Source organism: Henckelia pumila, chromosome 1 (genome assembly GCF_033568475.1).
Source record: "Henckelia pumila isolate YLH828 chromosome 1, ASM3356847v2, whole genome shotgun sequence".
In the NCBI taxonomy this organism is placed as follows: Eukaryota; Viridiplantae; Streptophyta; class Magnoliopsida; order Lamiales; family Gesneriaceae; genus Henckelia; species Henckelia pumila.
The window spans coordinates 71,280-91,950 of NC_133120.1; the positions used below are offsets into that span (position 1 = coordinate 71,280).

Consider the following 20,671-nt stretch of genomic DNA (forward strand, 5'->3'; position numbering starts at 1 on the left):
ACAAAAATTTGATTTGCTTGATAAAATGGGTAATAAATAAAAATGATTAAAAAAAAAGAAAAAAAGGGGAGACATAGACATAGCTGATAGTGCGTCCACTATGACATCCCCACGTGTCAAAATCTATCCGTTACCTCTCTGTTTGTTTCTTCTTCAATCCTTGGTTGAAAAAACCAAAAAAAATAAAAATCAAGAAAGAGAGAGAGAATGGGGAAACTGATACGTGATTCGACGGCGTCGTCCACGGTGATCCCATGGCGTGACCCCACTGCCGCACCATCTTCCGATGTGATTGACCGGTCGGTGGTTCCATGGGAGAATGTGGGTGGATTGGGAGACCAGCAGAAGAGACATCTCACTCGTCTTTATTGTAAGGGAGTCCTGTGGAAGCACCCCAACGATAAGACCCTCAATATCGTCTTCAGGCTAATGCATGGGGGCGAGGTCGACGGGGATGGAAACTGCCTTTTTACGGCCGCTCGCAAGTCCATGGCTCTTGATGTGCCGCCGCGTGAACTCAGGATGAGGACCGTCAGGAGGTTCCTCCAGGATCTTGCATCTGCGGACGACCAAACCAAAGGATCTATTCAATTGGCCATTCGTCACATGTACTCGCCGGATCTCAAGTCCGGTTGGGGAGTTCATGTCCTGCAGGAGCTCAAGTTTCTGGCCAGGAAACAAGATCGCGCGGCTATGGATTCCGCCATTGAAGAGCTCGTTCAGATCGGTATGCAAAGGTAAAGATCTCATTTTTCCCTCATCCCTCTCTCTCTCTCTCTCTTTTTTTAACTCTTCGGGATCTCATTTTTCCCTCTCTCTCTCTCATTTTTTAACTCTTCGGATCTGTTGCTGCGTTTGAATTTCTTGATTTACTGAAAAGAAAAATGAAAATGTGTGTTCTTTTCCCATTTTCTTGAGGTGGGCCGGGAAGAAAATAATTTTTTCAAACTTCTTTAACATTTTTGTTCTACTATATGCGGGTTCATGCCGATTTGCAAACCATTTAGGTTTCAAGATCTGATTCATTTTGAGCTCTACTCACTTTCAATTCATTTGGTGGAAATCTTTTCGTTAAAAGCGTCCTGGAATGTGTGAATCGTATCTGGATTCACTTTTTTCAATTCGGCAGGTATTTTTTGGGGACAAAATTAGGGTTTTTGTCATGTTTCTTGCGTTTTATCTGTGCTATTGGTAGCTACTGCCACCCAAATTTGTGAAGCCATTCTGAGACCTAATCGTAGCTTTGGTCTTTGAACATTTTATAAACTACCAGATACGAAATATAGTTTCAAATAGTAAATTTTTTCTTTAACGTTTGCTTTTTGGCTGGCTGCTTTTGGAAGAGTGAAATTTGTCACTTTTTTTAGCATGCATTAGTATATATGTGGTTTCATTATTTGATTCTTGCTTTTGTGATGTTAAATTAAATGAAGAGAATTGGCCGCCGAATCAATTTACAAAGAAAGATGTATAGCTGTGGAAGATGGTCCGAGTTGGGCCAAGTACATGTCGATATCTGGTTCATCCGATGACGAATATGATATCATTAATATGCAATATACTGAGGATGGTTTATTAACTATAGATGAGGATAGAGACGGCCGTTCAGCTGCCTTTGGCGACGACATTGCAATAGAATGTCTCGCAACGGAGTTCAAAAGGGAAATTTTTGTGGTGAGAAGATTTCTTTTCTTTTCTATTGTTTTTTTGTAGTAACTTTGATGCTGCATCACCTCATTGTGGGACCTCTTCCCTGTTACAAAGTACAAACAAATTTGTTTGTGCAAGTTTCTGTTTTATAATTTCGGATTCGATGTTAGAGAATTTGAGTAACTTGTCGCTGTGAAATTGAAGTGTTGCTTCATAACCGACAGGTGCAAGCACATGGATCTGATGCCATGGTTGACGAGGAAAATTGTGTTTTCTTCCTACCTCATCATCCGAGAAGTGAAATCTGCGAACCTCCTTTCTTTTTGTTCATGAAAGGAACTGGTAAATGCTTATTCTTTGTAACTACATATTTACCTTTCTAACAACCTAGTACACACTTTGAAAACCTGAAGCTTGAGGCCTACTATTAATTACGAGCTATTACTTTTAAAATGCACCCGAAGTCATTGAACCCCCTTGTTCCTTCTTCTCACAGGATGGTGTGGAGCTGGGGCTGATCATTACGAACCACTTATAGCTCATCAATCGATGGTTGTATCTCAAGAAAAAGTTGCCTTGATTCTTTAAACCATCTGAGAATGATCAACTTCTACAGTTTGAGAAGTTGCCTTGATTCATTAGACGATTCAGTTTTGCGGGTTTTGAGTTGAGAGGTTGTAGGAGTGCTAGTTATTCAAAATTTTCAGAGTTGAAACTGAGAGCCATAAGCGATTCTTTTCTTAGGATTTGTGGAGTCGGTCCTATTTTCTTTTTGTTGTGATTCAACATAGAGGAGTAGTTTGGTAATTGTAGTAGCCAAGGCTCGTTTTAATAGTTCTTTTTATTCTTCTTTGAGGTTCGAGCTTTTCTTAATTCCAACTCCGGACATATTCTCTTCTTATATGCGATTGGAAATCTCAGGATATCAAGTACAAAATATTGGTTCTGAAGAAATAATAATAATAATAATGACGACGACGATTTACGTTTGTGAATGTCAGACAGCAAGTTTACATAGGTATATTTAAACGGCAAAATTACATAAGTATATTATTGAGAAGAAATATATTTGTAGGATATGAAGTTTCTACACGGCCAGAAAGTTATTTGCACTGATCTAGAAAAGATATTCTATTACTATAGTTAAAAGTTTAGAAAATGTAAAATATGTATTAGCAATCAATATGTCACGATTAACAACCCAAAATAAAAAAACTAAGCTGGCTCAAATCGACTATATGTTATTGTCAAACAGAATTAATGATAATGTTAGAACTAACAAGTAAAGAATCTTGTTTTGACCGAGTTTTATCGGATTATATATATTTATGGCAGCACTTCATCAAATCGTTGTCCTCTTCTTTTTACGATTATTATTCCTTAACTTCATATTCTCAAAACACATTGAATTTTCTTTCATTTATCCTAAACATGTTCATTTGGAATCCAATAACCACCATTTATTTCTTCCTTGTGATTCTCATGCAAGATGGTTAATGAGCTAGCTCTCCTTCTGTTGTCTCTGTAAACTTAATGGGAATAAATAAATTAATACTGCATCTTTTGTTTTCTTTTTCTTTTTTTTTTTTTGGTTTACGGATTCTGAATTACCACATTTTTGTACTCCTATGGCTATCATAATGTTTGTGTGGCCTTTACATGTCGAGTTAAGAGCTATGCTTCATCATTCTTTTCATTTAATTTTCAGGGAAAATTGCGACGAAAGATGAACCAGATCCTAACCTGAAAGTTTTTTGGAGCTGGATAAAAAGCTTAGGGAGAATGAGGTAATATGCAGTTTAATTAATTGGGTAACCTCGATCTGATACTTGTGAAACAAGTGTTCTGCTTGTCTATGCTGGTTTTTGTGATACACATTTTAGTGAATTTGCTGATTATCCATGCTAGCTAGCTTCCAATTGATGATGACTCTTTGTTTATATAGCAATAGACATTTCTCTTTTATCTGCTCCATTTTGTTTCGAGGCAGCTGGAACCAGGATATATGATGTATTTGAATACGGAACAAGGGTGGGTCCTTCTAGGCTTGAGAAACATGAGTATAATTTGGCCTTAACGATGAAATTATATGTTGACTGATGTTGATTTGAGATGCTCCTCTTGTATATAAAAATTACAGGACTGGAAAAGAGCTAGCTTGTTGAAAATGTTTGTATACTTAGCTTTTCTAATCTCATTTTTGGTGAAGACAGTAATGAATTGTTGATGGATATATATATATATATGTAAGCTGAGTCGCACATTAATCAATTTGACTTTTCCAATTAACTAGCTTCACATGTCACCAAATATATTGCCATTCATTCAAAATATAACAGATTCCTTTGTAATCTAATAACCTAGATCAACATATTAATTATATGTTACTGATAATTATCATTATTATTATTTGTGAAGAAGAAGAAGAAAAAGAAAAAAAGAAAAAACTCTTGGTACAGCTCAGGAGCCACTATCCATTCCTCTATATATAAATGATAAACGAAAGCAGCACCACCAGATTCATTCGGACCCTTTCCTATCAGCTTCAAACCCACCAAATTATTGCTATCACACAAAGCTCAAGCCCGGATCTTTTCTTGTTTTCTGTAATTTTTTTGTCATAATCTTTCTTCAAAATGGATTACTGGTCTTCATCTCTCGCCGTTGATGATGAGTATGAAAAGCTTGTTCTCAGAATGAACCCACCAAGGTATCACTCATATCTAAATTTTCTTGGTTACCCTGCAGTCAATTGTGCTTAAATTTTGGTTCCTCGGATATACTTTTGTGTTTTATGCATGTGCAATGCTTTGAAGCTTCAGTTCAATTTTTGTTGAGATTGTAAAAACCGCTTGATGCGTTATTCTTATGATTCTTCATCTGGAATTCTGTAGGGTTACTGTTGACAATGCATCTGACAAGAAAGCAACTTTGATCAAGGTCTGGGACACGTCAATTTTTCCAATTTTGATTTCATTTCCGGACAGATACAGATGACGCGATTCATGCACCGAAATTCAGAATTTAGGAAATTTACGGATTGTCAATAAAATAATAGTATGGCGTGATCTGTTTAATGCTGAATTTTGCAGGTTGACAGTGCAAATAAGAGAGGTAGTTTGTTAGAGGTGGCACAAGTTCTTACCGATCTGAACCTTATAATAAGAAGGGCTTACATTTCTTCAGATGGGGAATGGTTTATGGATGGTGTGCTTGAATATTTTTTTCATTATTTCTTATGCTGGTCGGGTTTGATTCTGTTGAAATTCTTTTGGACTTGATGAATTTCCCGTGTTAATCGTGACTTGCAGTTTTTCATGTAACCGATGAGCATGGAAATAAAGTCGTCGGCGACATCATCTCAGAACGAATCCAGCAGGTCTGATCAGGCAATTTGTCGAAAATCTATAACTATTAAATGCCTGCAAGATGTTAATCTCTAAATTCGGCTTTCATGTTCACTGTTAGGAAAGCATCCATTGGTAGCTAGTTTTGTCCATCGTATTAGTTGTGTTGTCAGATTGCCTAGTCTCAAGTGAATTGTTCTTTCGTGATTCATTAGTTTATCTACATAAAATGGAAAACAACCAAGAGGGCGTGATTTGCTTCTGATTTAACCTTTCTTTTCAAACGGAATGTCCCTTCAGTAGTTGACGGCCTTTAAAAGATGCAAGCCCAGTGCATTGCCGGCCATTTTATGGTTTTACATGACTATTTTTATCACACTATATATCTTTTTCGAACTACGTTACAGTTTAAACTTTTATGGTGTACTTGTATTTCAGTCACTTGGACCAAAAGGAAAGAGCTTCCGTTCCTTGACAAGATCTGCTGGTGTGCAACCCACCACAGAGCATACAACTATCGAGCTATCAGGGCAAGACAGACCCGGACTGCTCTCCGAAGTTTTTGCTGTTCTTACTGATCTCAAGTGCAATATAGTTGCTGCTGAAGTATGGACACACAATTCGAGAATGGCATCGGTAGTTTACATAACCGATGAAGCAAGTGGATTGTCGATAGATGATCCTGACCGACTTGCAAATATAAAGCAGCTTCTGCTTTATGTTCTGAAAGGAGACAGGGATAAGCGAAGTGCTAATACTGCCGTTTCCGTTGGTTCTACACATAGGCAGAGAAGACTGCATCAAATGATGTATGCTGATCGAGATTATGACAGTCATGAGGGGTATTGTGCGACTCCTGAGGTAGCAAGACCTCTTGTGACGGTGGAGAACTGTGTAGAGAAGGGATACACTGTCGTGAGTTTTATATGTCCGGACCGGCCTAAGCTGCTGTTTGATACGGTATGCACCCTAACAGATATGCAGTACGTCGTATTTCATGGAACAATAATTGCCGAAGGACCAGAAGCTCAACAGGTATTCTCAATTGCACATTTGCTGGAGGATTCACTGGAATTCTTAGCACTAGGAAACCATTTAGTATTTGATCAATTTCACTGTTATCATCTGTCTTGGTGTTGTTCCTTTGCTAGGAATATTACATCAGGCATATGGATGGGCGTCCCATTAGTTCAGAAGCGGAGAGACAACGTGTGATTCATTGCCTGGCAGCAGGGATAAGGAGGAGAGCATCTGAGGTACGTACCTCAACGAAATCAGAAACGAGTTTCATCCTCGAGTCTTGCTCACACATTTCTTGTTTTTTCTCAGGGTATAAGGCTTGAATTATGCAGCGAGGACAGGGTTGGTCTTCTATCTGACGTTACTCGTATATTTCGAGAGAATGGTCTGTCTGTTACCCGAGCAGAGGTCACGACGAGGGGATCGCAGGCAATAAATGCTTTCCACGTGACAGATGCATCGGGCAATCCGGTGAAAAGCGAAACAATCGAGGCGATTCGGAAAGAAATAGGTCTCACTATACTTCGTGTAAAGGATGACACATACTGGACCTCACCGCCACAGCAGCAGAACCTACCATTCTCTTTAGGTAGTTTGTTCCGCTCTAGATCAGAAAAGTTCCTATACAATCTTGGCCTCATAAAATCGTGCTCCTGATGGCCTAAATCATATCCTACATCATATAGTATAGTGGTTGGAATTGTATATATTAGGGCATTGTGAATACATATAATTATTTCTTGTCATACAAAGCCTATCTATCATCTAATATCAACAATGTGATAAAATAAATACGGCTTGTTATATGCCAGTACTGGATCAACACTTAAAACACATGAGGGACGGAATATATCGAAATTGTAACACAATTTCTTGGGAAAAGGATCCTATGCAATGGAGATAGAAACAACCATTGATTTGCAATATTTCCTGTTGTAATGAATTAAATAAAATATTATTTAAACATTTTATATGAATAAAAAAGTCTATTTTAATGCACAACATCTCATGATGAAACTCTCTTCACAACAGAAGATTATTTCCCAATTTGAAAAACACAGTCAACCAAAAATCTTAAATTTTCAAAAATTAATACATAAATAAATTTCAATGTTACGATAAATAGTATAAGTAATAAATGACAGCACATCAAAGAACATCAATCCACTATGGGCAAAGTGGTGTTGAAAGTGGACACTTTCCAATGTGGGGCAAAATGATAAAAATACACAAAAATAGGTGGGAATCTGGAATATATATGTGTTTAAAAAAGAATTGTTTTTTTTTTTGTCCTTAAAAAAAAATAAAGTATCGATCGATTTGTGTGGTTGAATTGTGATTTATTAAAAGTGAAGTATATATTCACATGGCCAACTCGAACCATCGTCAATGTCTGAAGTATCTTAAGGGCTTTGATTGTAATATTCACTATTAGCCAAGTCGAATAAATTTAGTTTGCAATCAGCTTTGAGTTCAAACTTGTCTGTCACCCCACAAAACAGATAACCAATCTGAGAGGGATCGTGCAGACACTCGAGGCTTTCTATAATAAATTTAAAGAGACGCGAGGTATATGATTAGCCACATCTCAGATGATTGCACGAGATTAGTGCATGGAATTGCCACCCACACCCCGGTGTTTCGTGCATAGAAGTGGCACTTAGGTGGCGACGGTTGATGATTTAATATTTTTAACTTGCATCTTTTCACAAGAAATTTATTATTTTTTAGTGTTTTGTATTTTGTCATATCTATGCATTTACTATTAATTAATTATTATTTTTTAATGTTTCATATTTTGTCATATATATCTATGCATTTACTATATCTTATACTAACTAATTTTTAATTGATTTGATGAATTATTTTTTTTTCGGAGAGATTGATTTGATGAATCTTTATTTACCTTCATTGTGTAACTTTGGTCTTTGTTAACGACAAAACATTTTTTTTCAAAAATAATCTTTCTTTTAAAAAATTATTCAATCACAGGTTTATCTATATTTTTAATTTCAATCATATATTTATCTACATTTTAAAATTTTAAAATTATTATATTACTGTTATAAATCATAATAGAAATAAAGAGATGAGTAGAGGAAATTCATGAGAGTACTAAGGTGCAAATTTTATTGAATTCCATCACCTTTATTTATCGAGAAAATAATAGAATACAAATTTTTACACACATATATATTATATTGACATATTTATCTTCCAAACCTACCTACCTAGATAAAGATAATCATCTATAATAACAATATATTTATAACACTTCCTCTTAGATGATTATTTGCACAAGCAACTGTTTTTTCAAAATCTTCATTTGGCAAGATGGATGCTCGGGACTTCATCGGGACTCGAATGCTGCCTCGTTAAAACCTTAACAGTAAAACCCCGTGGAAAAAATCTGAACGAAGGAAAAAAGAGTACATCACCATATACTTTCTTTGGATATCTTCACGACGATGGATGCGTCTCGTTAAAACCTTATCAGGAAAAACCCAGTGAGACAAAATCCTAATGAAGGAAAAAGAGTACGACATCTCGCGATACTTGTTAATTGCCTCATTAAAAAACTTGTTATGAAAAACCACGTGGGAAAAATCATAGACAAGGGAAAAAAGTGCAACTTTGATTGCTCCCCCTCTTGCAAGAATCACTTGAAATTATTAACTCGTCTTATTCCAATCTTGTGCACTTATTTGCCAAAAATTGATTCAGATTCTGATTTTTCCATATATATTGTAACGTCCCACTGTATCAAGACGGGTCTTTTCAGTGTGCTTATGTCCTCACTCACACGCACCCTGAGAAACTTCCCAGGGGGTCACCCATCCTATAATTTCCCCAAGTCAAACACGCTTAACTTTAGAGTTCTTATGTGATGAGCTCCCGAAAAGAAGATGCACCTTCTTGATATGAGCAGTACATATGAAATCTTTTAATCCCTCCTCAACTATGTAGTCACATACCTACACAGTCTCAGAATCCCTCTCATTCCGGCAGGATCGGTTCATTCATATCTCCCTCCGCCTAGAAGGCTATCGGGAGCCGCTCATTGTCCGTGCAACCTCTTGGCACCGGCGATCACTCCCCGCCTCCTCAGCCCCGGGCGTCACATACCCACCAGCTTCCGCTTGGTTCGTCCCCGAACCATACCGTACTAAGAGAGGTCGGCTCTGATACCAATTGTAACGTCCCACTCTATCAAGACGAGTCTTTTCAGTGTGCTTATGTCCTCACTCACACGCACCCTGAGAAACTTCCCAGGGGGTCACCCATCCTATAATTGCCCCAAGTCAAGCACGCTTAACTTTAGAGTTCTTATGTGATGAGCTCCCGAAAAGAAGATGCACCTTCTTGATATGAGCAGTACATATGAAATCTTTTAATCTCTCCTCAACTATGTAGTCCCATACCTACACAGTCTCAGAATCCCTCTCATTCCGGCAGGATCGGTTCATTCATATCTCCCTCCGCCTAGAAGCCTATCGGGAGCCGCTCATTGTCCGTGCAACCTCTTGGCACCGGCGATCACTCCCCGCCTCCTCAGCTCCGGGCGTCACAAAAATTTTAAGCATTTAACCCATAATTAGTGATTTTTATGATTTATGGAAATTTAATTGTTTTGATCGCGTAGACGGGACCGTGGACGGACGAGATACCAAAATTCTGAAAGAGTGGGTGCCCAGTGAGCCAACTTGTGGCTATGGGCTTTGATGACTCTTTGTAAAAACAATCTTTTGTTTAATGTAATTTACACTTTTATTAATGGCAATGACTTTATATTACTTCATATTGTTATATTGTGATATACTATTGTTGTTTTGATAAAGACCTTGAATATACCATAGTGTATGTAAGATGTGGTAGAACATGGAGATGTCTATCATGAAATACATCTTATAGTCACTGTATATTCTAAACTGTTCCTAGTCGATTGAGCCGTCCGATAATAAGGATAAGGATCGCTCGAGTTTGAGACTAGCATTTGCGATGCGGAGTACCACGTTTCATTGGTAGGGAACATAGAGATGTTCGAAGCATGCAAATAGATATTCATAGGATGAATAATCGAACTACCCTATCCGGACTTTCCAAGTGGTTATCACTTATCGAGTGGATAAAGTCCGCGATTTTGGTTGTACACCATTAGTCCTTACGACTTGAAACATCATGGAGACTCTATATGCTAGTGCTGTGCTTTGACTCGTTTACCGACTCTATGGGGGTCATCAGGTGTCGGGATTGGGTACAGCTACGACACATATAGGAGTCGATGCATTGTTGTCAAGGATTCACCACATACTTGCGAGTGTGGATATCCTATGCGATCTGAGGAGATATTAGTGTGACAAATCTCTGGCCAGAGTACTTGATGTGATTTAAGAAATGGTTTCTTAGTAGCACATGCGATGTCACTAATTTGATCTTCAAGATGTATTGCATAGTTATCGAATCTTGAGCGACTCTCGATATACCAATGGTTGTTGATTCGATCGGGATATATGGATGAAGGGACCGTACTGTACGCTAACCAAAATCTACTGGTTCTTGTAGGCACTATCAGTGATACCTAGGGAATCATGGGGCGATGTTGCTAGGCGCTTTACCATGATTCGTTGGGCAAGTCGGAAAGTGTTGTTCCGAGTCACAAGGAGTTGTGAGCCCACGGCTAGCTGTATCCCTGAACCATTGAGGGTCACACAGTGTAATGGAGTTTTTAATCCCCGTTGAGATAGTTAAATTTAAAGAGTTAAATTTAATGAATAAAGAAGTTGGACTTCTTAAATAAGAGTAAGGGAGTAGGATTTCCTAAAATGACATAGGGATGTACATTTTTGGAAACCACTGAATTCGGATTCAGGAAAATTTATTTTGACTTTAAAATGTGCAGAAATGGTTTCTGTGCACATTGGTGAAATCAGTTCATCAATCGGAGTCACGATGAATTTTATATTAATTTCTGAACATGCGGGCTTTGCTTGTCGGGCCCTAACTTATGACTAATGGGCCCTAAGGTGTTAGTGGCCTGCATTATAAATAAGTTATTGCAGTACAGAAATTACACACAACAGCTCATAATTTTTGAGACAGAAAATCGAAACCCTCCTCTCTCTCAAAAGTTTTCGGCCGTCCCCTCCCTGTACTCTGCCCGAGAAATTCCGGTCTGTGATTTTGAATTGCAGTCAGGAATAACGAATCAGATTCGTTTAATCTCTTCGCAGAAAACTTCTGATAGATTTTCTAGTGCAATCTATCAGAGGGATTTAAAACCTCATTCGTGGACCTGATTGAAGGAGTTCATCAGTTCCTGGGAGATACAAGAAGCGCAGAGAAATCTGTGTGGTGTCCATTAATCTCGATTCGAGATTGAAGGTAAAATTTAAATTAATTGTTATTTGAATTTTACACACACAATAATTTAATCGTTGAATGGTTGATACCCACACCATGGAATTGTTCCATGATAAAATTTTAAACTTCCGCTGCACCGGGTATCAATCGTGATTGATCTGAACGCCAGTTTTCCAACAAATTCTTAGCCAAAAATATTTTATGAGTTTATGAGCTTTAAAATAATATTTTAAGGTATTTTGTCAAGAAAATTTTAGTATTTAATTATATATTTATTTAGGAGTTTATTTTTAGCCAAAATAAGTCATTTTAATGACTTTTATTAAATTTTAATAATAGCCTATGTAATTATTTCGGGATTTATACTTTTGTATCAGATTATTATTATTATGTGTGAGTTTTAAAGATTTTGTTTAAGATACAATATATTTATTTTGAGTAATATCTTTTATGATTATGTTATCTACCAAAAATTTTAAACAAAATCAAATCCTACCCTACCATAACCCCAACCAACCGACCCTGTCACTTTTCCAAACCCCATCAGCCGTCTCCCACCCCCATTCTCACGTCCCAACAGATTATAGCAGCCTCCATACCCGAAACCTTGAAGTTTTTGGCTTGGTTTAAAGATTTGTTCGTCCCGGACATCGTATACGCATCACGCATCATATTTTCGATCGAAATCTTCGGTGCAAGGCATGTTTTTCTTCCAAATTTTTGTACCTATCAGATATTATAGAGTGTGTATTGTGTAGCATCGATTTTTCTTCAAATTTTCAGATTTAAGGATCAGTTTTGATGTTCATGACATGTTTATGCATTTGTTTGATCATGACTCACGTTTTCTTCCAACATGGTACGACCAACTGCTGGTGCATGTCTAGGTGGGTGTGTTAGGGTCCCTAGGGTTGAGATTGGTCAGGTTTTATGGATGTAACAGGCTGGAACCGAAGCCATCTATTTCTGATGCGCAACAGGTTGCAGTTTGAGCGGTTTTAGGAGAATGGTTTGTGTGCACTGTTGAAGACGAGTTTGAGGGTGATTCCAATTGGGTTAGAACCCCAAGACCTTGGGGAAGGTTGTACAGGTAATTTTTCCGGCCGGTGGTTGCCGGAGATGAGCGGCCGAATGGCCTAAAGCCTCTGGTCGCGTTCTGCGCGTGAGCAAAAACTAGGGGTAGATTGTTTTGGTTTGTTCTCCCTCTACAGAGATCCGTTTGAGGTAAAATTTGTGGGGTTAGAACCGTCTTGATGTTGGTTAAGTATGGGCGGTAGTTTCACGGCCAAAGGTGGCCGGAGCAGGCGGCACGGTTAGTTTTTCTAAAGCCGCTCAGGGCTGCTCACGGCCGCAGCACAAGGGGAGATAGAGTTTCGGGTTTTAGGGTTCTAGGTGCTTTTCGGGTCGGGTCATGGGTCCGGGTCGGTTTCAGTAAGTCATGGGTCAAGTCTAGTGGGTCGGGGTCCGGGTTAAGTTAGTCGGGCTCGGGTATTTTATTTTTAAGTTAATTATTAAGTTAAAGTGTTTTAATTGGGCTAATTAGATTAATTAAATTAATGGGCTACATTTAAGTTTCTTAATGGGCTTGAATAATTATTTTAAGTTAGTCCAATAATTTTTATGGGCTTTGGAGCCCACGGAAATTATTGGTCCAGTCTTTGGGCTTTTAGGCCCATTGGGCCAGATTAAGTTGTTATTGGGCCAAATATGTGCTAATGGGCTTTAATTGATTTATTGGGCTTAGAAAGGTTTTAATGGGTTTAAGTATGTTAATGGGCCAGTCTCAATGTTAATGGGCCAGAATTTAAGAAAATGGGCTTGAGTGTTAGGGCCAGCAGTTCAGGACAACCCATGAGAAATTGCATGTGTCCTGAATATATATTTAATTATTTTTATGCATGGAAGTTATTTTTAATATTTATATGTTAGTATGAAATTAAATTAAATATATATGAAGGACACATTTTATTTAAGTACATGCATTCATGAAATAATTCTTATGCATGATTTAATGTTTAAGGTTGAGCAAAAGAAAATAATTTTATGTTGGAAGTTGAAGTAGTGTGACAATTTAAGGGGGATTCGTCTTCATATGTGAACTATTGAAGGGCAGTTTACTGCCAATTTAAGAGGTGATTCGTCACCGCCACGTACGTTGGTTTCCACGCTGATCAGTATTTAATGTATGATTTAAGGTTACACTATGGATACAACCATGCGATGTTAGAAAATAATTTGCTCAACAATGTTTATGATTATGTATGATTATGATATTTAAGTTTAATTTAAGTTATGTTATGTCATGATATTTTTAAGCATGCTCATTCATGTATATGTTATGTATTAGTATTAAAGTGATTTAAATTATTTTTAAACCCTTGTTATGTTAGCATGTTGGGCCTCTAGGCTCACTACACTGGTATGGTTCAGGTGAGTATGTAGAGGAGGATGTGGTACCCACCAGCGGCGAGGACATATGAGCGGTTATGCAGTGACCCCGTGACCGTGATAGTTGTCTGAGTCATTACGCATGTTTTTGAATATTTCAGCATGTTATACTTTTATTTATTTTCAGTGGTTGAAAGTATTACTCATTTTATTTAACAATTTTCAGTGCATGCAAACTTTATTTATTTTGCTTATGACAGTATTTTATTAAATGTTTGACTCAGATATTTAATTTATTAAAGGTTGCATTTTTATTTAATTTATTTATTTTTAAATCTATTTATTCTGTGCATATATGTATGGGCATGTATGTACATATTTTTATTTAGTAAGTAAATAAAAAAAAAAATTCCGCATATTTATTTATAATTAGAGAGTTAGGGTCGTTTTAGTTGGTATCAAAGCACGGTCCTTGGAGGGGTCATTACTGCTATGCGAGCTCAGAAATCCACGCTACCGGTCTGTAAGTTTTAAGTGTTTATAGTATGATTTATTTTTAAGGATTTAAGTTAGCATTAATTTTAAACCACTTAGTTATGCATGGAGATTTATGTAAAGAAATATGTGGTGGTGCAGAATGCCTCCCAGACCGATGAACAGACGTGGGGGATCTCCACCTACACCTCCACCTCCGCAGAACCCACTTGCAGCATTGGAGCAGGCCAATGCTACTTTGATGGCAGGAGTTACTGCTCTGTTAGAGCAGCAGGCTTCACGTCCCAGAATGTCCCATGAGGAGGACGTAGCTGAGCGGTTCCAGAAGAAGGGGCCGAAGGAGTTCCTTGGTACCACCGATCCATTGGTGGCTGAGGGGTGGATTCGTTCTTTGGAGTCCATCTTTGCATATATGGGGATCACAGATGCGGACAGGGTGAACTGTGCGACGTATATGTTGAGGGGAGACGCAGCTCTTTGGTGGGAGGGTGCTGCCAGGGGAGTACACCTCCCTACACTGTCTTGGGCGGAGTTCAGGCGTGTCTTCTACGCCAAGTATTTCACGGAGGATGTGAGGAGTCGCATGATCTGAGAGTTTATGAGTCTTCGGCAGGGGAACAGGTCAGTGGTGGAGTACGTGAGCCAGTTTGAGGGACTTAGAGCGGATATTAAGCACGACGTACGTATGATGAACGTCGGTACATATGAGGCGGAAGTTAGTAGAGCACTGAGGTCAGAGGAGGGTAGGAGAGAGATGCAGCAAGAGCAGCAGGGGAAGAGAAAGATTCAGTCGGGGTATCAGCGACCATCTTCGCAGCCTCCTGCGAAGAAGCAGTTTACTGAGGGCCCGAATCCGCGGCATAGGCCGCAGCAGCAGAGGCCACAGTAGCAGAGGGGCGGGGCCCCTAATGCTATAGGTTTTCCTACTTGCCCGAAGTGTCAGAAGATGCATTCGGGACCTTGTCTGTTGGGAGCAGGAGTTTGTTACCACTGCAGGGAGCCAAGGCATCAGATAGCTAACTGCCCGAGGAAGAAGAACACGGTTGGTAGAGTGTTCGTCATGCAGGCAGAGGAGGCAGACCCATACACCTCCTTGATCACCGGGAGAATTCTAGTTGGAGGCAATTCCACGTTTGCGTTGCTAGATTCTGGGGCTACGCATTCGTTTATCTCCCTGGAGTTTATCAGGCGGATAGGCATCACACCTGAGATTATTGACAGTGAGTATGATGTTACTATGCCGTCAGGGCAGATTATTTCTACCTCGAAGGTCATTCGAGAACTGGAGTTGGAGCTTCAGGGACACTCCATTCGAGCAGATGTGGTGGTTTTGCCATTGAGTGGTTTTGATTTGATTTTGGGTATGGACTGGTTGACAGTCAATGGAGCTTCGATTGACTTTCGTCGGAGATCAGTGTCAGTGAAACCATCAGAAGGCGACCTGTTTACTTTCCATGCATCTCAGAGCAGTGATTTTCCTCAGGTGATATCTCTTATTCAGGCGAGGAAGTTGTTGAGACGGGGTTGCCAGGGGTTTCTAGCAAGTATTGTCACGGCCTCAGAACCATCTAGCAGATCATTATCAGAGATAGAGGTGGTTCGTGACTTTCCGGATGTCTTTCCGGAGGATGTTGCAGGAATTCCACCAGTGAGAGATGTGGAGTTCAACATCGACTTAGTGCCAGACACCGTGCCTATCTCTAAGGCACCGTACAGAATTGCTCCTACCGAGATGAAAGAGTTGAAGGAGCAGATTCAGGAGTTATTAGAGAAAGGCTTTGTTCGTCCTAGCGTTTCTCCATGGGGAGCTCCAGTGTTATTTGTGAAGAAGAAGGATGACATTATGAGACTGTGCATCGATTATCGAGAGCTCAATAAGGTCACAGTGAAGAATAAGTACCCACTGCCGAGGATAGAGGACTTATTTGATCAGTTGCAGGGAGCTTCGGTGTTCTCCAAGATCGACCTACGATCTGGTTACCATCAGCTGCGAGTTAGAGAGGCAGATGTGTCCAAGACTGCTTTTCGGACACGTTATGGGCATTACGAGTTCTTGGTAATGCCATTTGGGTTGACCAATGCTCCAGCGGTTTTCATGGATCTCATGAACCGGGTATTTCAGCCGTATCTTGATCAGTTCATCATAGTCTTCATTGATGATATCTTGATCTACTCTAGGAGCGTTGAGGAGCATAGGCAGCATCTACAGACAGCCTTGCAGACTTTGAGGGAGCATCGTTTGTATGCCAAGTTCAGCAAGTGCGAGTTTTGGCTCGAGCAGGTGGCATTTCTTGGCCACGTTATTTCGAGAGATGGGATTGCAGTGGATCAGTCGAAGGTTGAGGCAGTGCAGAAATGGGGTATTCCAAGGAATGCTTCGGAGATTCGCAGTTTCTTGGGTTTGGCAGGATATTATAGGAAGTTCATCAAGGGATTTTCCTCTATTGCAGTACCCTTGACTTCCTTAACCAAGAAGAATGCGAAGTTTGTATGGAGTCCAGACTGTCAGAGGAGTTTCGATCAGCTGAAGGAAGCACTCACTACTGCACCTGTTTTAGCGATGACAGTACCACACGAGGAGTTAGTGGTGTACACCGATGCGTCTAAGCTAGATTTAGGCGCAGTACTTATGCAGTGTGGTAAGGTTGTTGCTTATGCGTCGAGGCAGTTGAAGATTCATGAGCAGAACTACCCGACACATGACTTGGAGTTAGCGGCAGTGGTTTTCGCTTTAAAAATCTGGAGGCACTATCTGTATGGCGAGAAGTGCAAGATTTTCACTGATCATAAGAGCCTCAAGTACTTCTTCACTCAGAAGGAGTTGAACATGAGGCAACGGAGATGGTTGGAGTAGGTGAAGGATTACGAATGTGACATTAGCTACCATCCGGGTAAAGCTAATATAGTGGCCGATGCTTTGAGTCGGAAGTCGTCAGTGGTATCATGTTTGTCAGTGCAGCTACCACTGCAGGGTGAGATTCAGAGGTTTGGTTTGGAGTTTTACTCGAGTGGGCATGCACCGAGCTTGTCAGTGTTGATGGTGCAGCCAGTTCTGCGAGATTGGATCAGGGATGGACAACCTACTGATGAGGAGTTGCAGCGTTGGAGACAGAGAGATGAGGCCAAGGGTAATATCCTGTATACAGTTGTGGATGGCATTGTTCAGTACCGTGGTAGGATGTGGGTACCGAACGTAGATCAGTTGAGAGTTGAGATCTTAGTAGAGGCTCACACATCTCCGTACTCCATTCACCCCGGAAGTACGAAGATGTATCGAGATTTGCAGTTATTGTATTGGTGGCCCGGGATGAAGAGAGACATCGGGAGAGTTGTGTCAGAGTGCTTGACTTGTCAGCAGTTTAAGGCTGAGCATCAGCGTCCAGCAGGACTTCTTAGACCTCTTCCTATTTCGGAATGGAAATGAGAGAATATTACGATGGACTTTGTAGTTGGCTTACCGAGGAGTGCCAGAGGTTGCACAGCTATTTGGGTGATCGTGGATAGACTCACCAAGTCAGCTCATTTCTTATCGGTGAGCACTACTTACTCGTTGACACAGTATGCAGAGCTTTACATCAAGGAGATTGTTAGACTGCATGGCATACCAGTGTCGATAGTATCAGACAGAGATCCGAGATTTACGTCTGCGTTTTGGAGGAGTTTGCACACTGCATTGGGGACTAGACTTTTGTTCAGTACAGCGTTCTATCCCCAGACAGATGGTCAGTCTGAGAGAGTGATCCAGGTTCTCGAGGATCTACTGAGAGATTGTGTCATCGACTTTCAGGGCTCGTGGGAGACTAGACTGCCATTAGTGGAGTTTACCTATAACAACATTTTTCAGTCGTCTATAGGTATGGCTCCTTATGCAGCATTGTACGGGAGGAGGTGCAGATCTCCTGTGCATTGGGATGAGGTCGGTGAGAGGATTTTACTTGGACCTGAGATTGTGCAGCAGACAGCTGATATTGTGACACAGATTCGGGATCGCATGAGGACTGCTCAGAGTCGTCAGAAGAGTTATGCAGATACTCGACGACGAGATTTTGAGTTCGCTGTAGGTGATCACGTATTCCTGAAGGTGTCACCTATGAAGGGAGTAGTGCGGTTTGGCCGGAGAGGCAAGCTTAATCCGAGATATATAGGGCCATTCGAGATCTTGGAGAGAGTTGGCACGTTGGCCTACCGTTTAGCTCTACCACCAGGGCTAGCGGCAGTGCACAATGTATTCCATGTATCTATGCTTCAGAGATACATCTCGAACCCGTCACATGTGTTGGATTTTGAACCTCTTCAGTTGACACCGGAGTTAGCATTTGAGGAGAGGCCTATACGGATCTTGGCTAGGGAGGAGCGGAGGCTTAGGACGCGTGTCATACCGATGGTCAGAGTCCAGTGGCTGAATCACTCGGAGGAGGAAGCTACTTGGGAGACCGAGGCAGATATGAGGACTCGCTACCCGGAGTTGTTCGGGTAAGTACTTTAATTTCGAGGACGAAATCCAATTTAAGGGGGGGGGGGGGGAAATTGTAACACCCGATATTTTAAATACGTGAATTCGCATGCATAATTAGGGAAATTTATTTATTTAAAATTTTAGATTATGGGTTAAATAATTATGTGAAATTATTTGTGCATGTTTTAAGTTATTTTAAGCATTTAACCCATAATTAGTGATTTTTATGATTTATGGAAATTTAATTGTTTTGATCGCGTAGACGGGACCGTTGACGGACAAGATACCAAAATTCTTAGCCAAAAATATTTTATGAGTTTATGAGCCTTAAAATAATATTTTAAGGTATTTTGTCAAGAAAATTTTAGTATTTAATTATATATTTATTTAGGAGTTTATTTTTAGCCAAAATAAGTCATTTTAATGACTTTTATTAAATTTTAATAATAGCCTATGTAATTATTTCGGGATTTATACTTTTGTATCAGATTATTATTATTATGTGTGAGTTTTAAAGATTTTGTTTAAGATACAATATATTTATTTTGAGTAATATCTTTTTGATTATGTTATCTACCAAAAATTTTAAATAAATAAATTTCCCTAATTATGCATGCGAATTCACGTATTTAAAATATCGGGTGTTACATATATGGTACTTCAAGACCAAATATATTTTTTTCTTCTTTTTCAAGTTGGCAAAAATAATATTTTGAGTATCGAATCCTTCGATGATGTATCTATATGTATCACCATCAAATTAGTACATCCATGACAAGTGCAAATATTTTCTCATAATCCGCTTGAAATATTTTGAGAAACTTTGCTAAAATTTGCTCATATTGCCACATATCATTGTTATTGAAAATTTCAACAAATTTTAGTTCAAAATAATCATCATTTTGTATAATAGCAAAACACACGAATGATTATATCTTTTCGATCCTAAATAATTTGTGAAATCTCATATTTTAATATATTTGTTATTCTTCAGGAATAACATAATCCAAATTGGATTCATTGAAATAATTGGTCGTTCACGCTTCTAGCGTCCTTTTTCATTTACTTGCTAGTTCACAACAACCAGCATCCATTATTCTTTTCACATTGAGATATTCACTCATTTTATTTAAAGTGGTTCTTCGTCACTAAAGACGATTTAAATTTTTTAACTTGAACATAAATAAAGCTAAAAGATCTTATAAACAAGATAAAATAATACATTTTCATATTTAAGCTTTGAACGTCATGTTTACTTTATATTTTATTGGGATCGATCTCAAAAATTATTCTTGTAGCTTATATTTTCTCCCCCTCAATGTTGGAAACATTGTTTCACAAGAATAACGAATGATAATTTTGCTTCATAAAATCTCTTTGCTCAAAATAATTGATCATAAGATCCAATTTATTTCCAACATATTTACAATCTCTTCAAGAGATTTATTGTAGTGCATTTATCGCACAAACATTAACTTTCAGTACATGAGCATTTGACATAATATTTATAATATATCTTTCAGATATCCCCAAATATGACGCATTTATTTTGGGCTAATTGCATCCACACCCCTTGTAAAAAGTCTAAAAGACATAAAACCCCTTAAGAAATATTAATAGGCTAATGCATCCCTCAGTTTTTTAAAATGTAGCACATTTCACCCATATGTTATACAAACTCGAGCACATTTATACCCTCTCATAGAGGTTTTTATGCTAATTTTTTTAAAACATAGGGTCTAACATGCTATTAATTTTACACAGGGAGTTTTATGTCTTTTAGATTTTTCACAGGGAGTGTGGATGAAATTAGCCCTATTTTATACACTCGACATTAAAATTAGAAAAAATAAAATTTGAAATATTGTGGATCAATTAATGTATTTTTATTTATTAAATAAAATAATTTAATATTTGTGGCGCCACACGACACGACACGAACACGATCCATATA

The 20,671-nt window shown here is 38.9% G+C and overlaps 2 protein-coding genes across 2 annotated transcripts; both read left to right on the plus strand.

The window, feature by feature from the left end:
• The first annotated feature begins 163 nt into the window (after positions 1-163).
• Positions 164-2,626, plus strand: LOC140875715 (uncharacterized). The gene is made up of 4 exons (XM_073279484.1): positions 164-737; positions 1,434-1,674; positions 1,875-1,992; positions 2,147-2,626. The coding sequence occupies exons 1-4, from the start codon at positions 208-210 to the stop codon at positions 2,236-2,238; spliced, it is 981 nt and encodes a 326-aa protein (XP_073135585.1). The 5' UTR covers positions 164-207; the 3' UTR covers positions 2,239-2,626.
• A 396-nt stretch (positions 2,627-3,022) lies between these two features.
• Positions 3,023-6,821, plus strand: LOC140875250 (ACT domain-containing protein ACR4-like). The gene is made up of 7 exons (XM_073278905.1): positions 3,023-4,360; positions 4,545-4,590; positions 4,743-4,857; positions 4,962-5,029; positions 5,436-6,032; positions 6,149-6,253; positions 6,327-6,821. Exons 1-7 carry the CDS (start codon positions 4,287-4,289, stop codon positions 6,672-6,674), a joined length of 1,353 nt encoding a protein of 450 aa, XP_073135006.1. The 5' UTR covers positions 3,023-4,286; the 3' UTR covers positions 6,675-6,821.
• Positions 6,822-20,671: the final 13,850 nt, after the last annotated feature.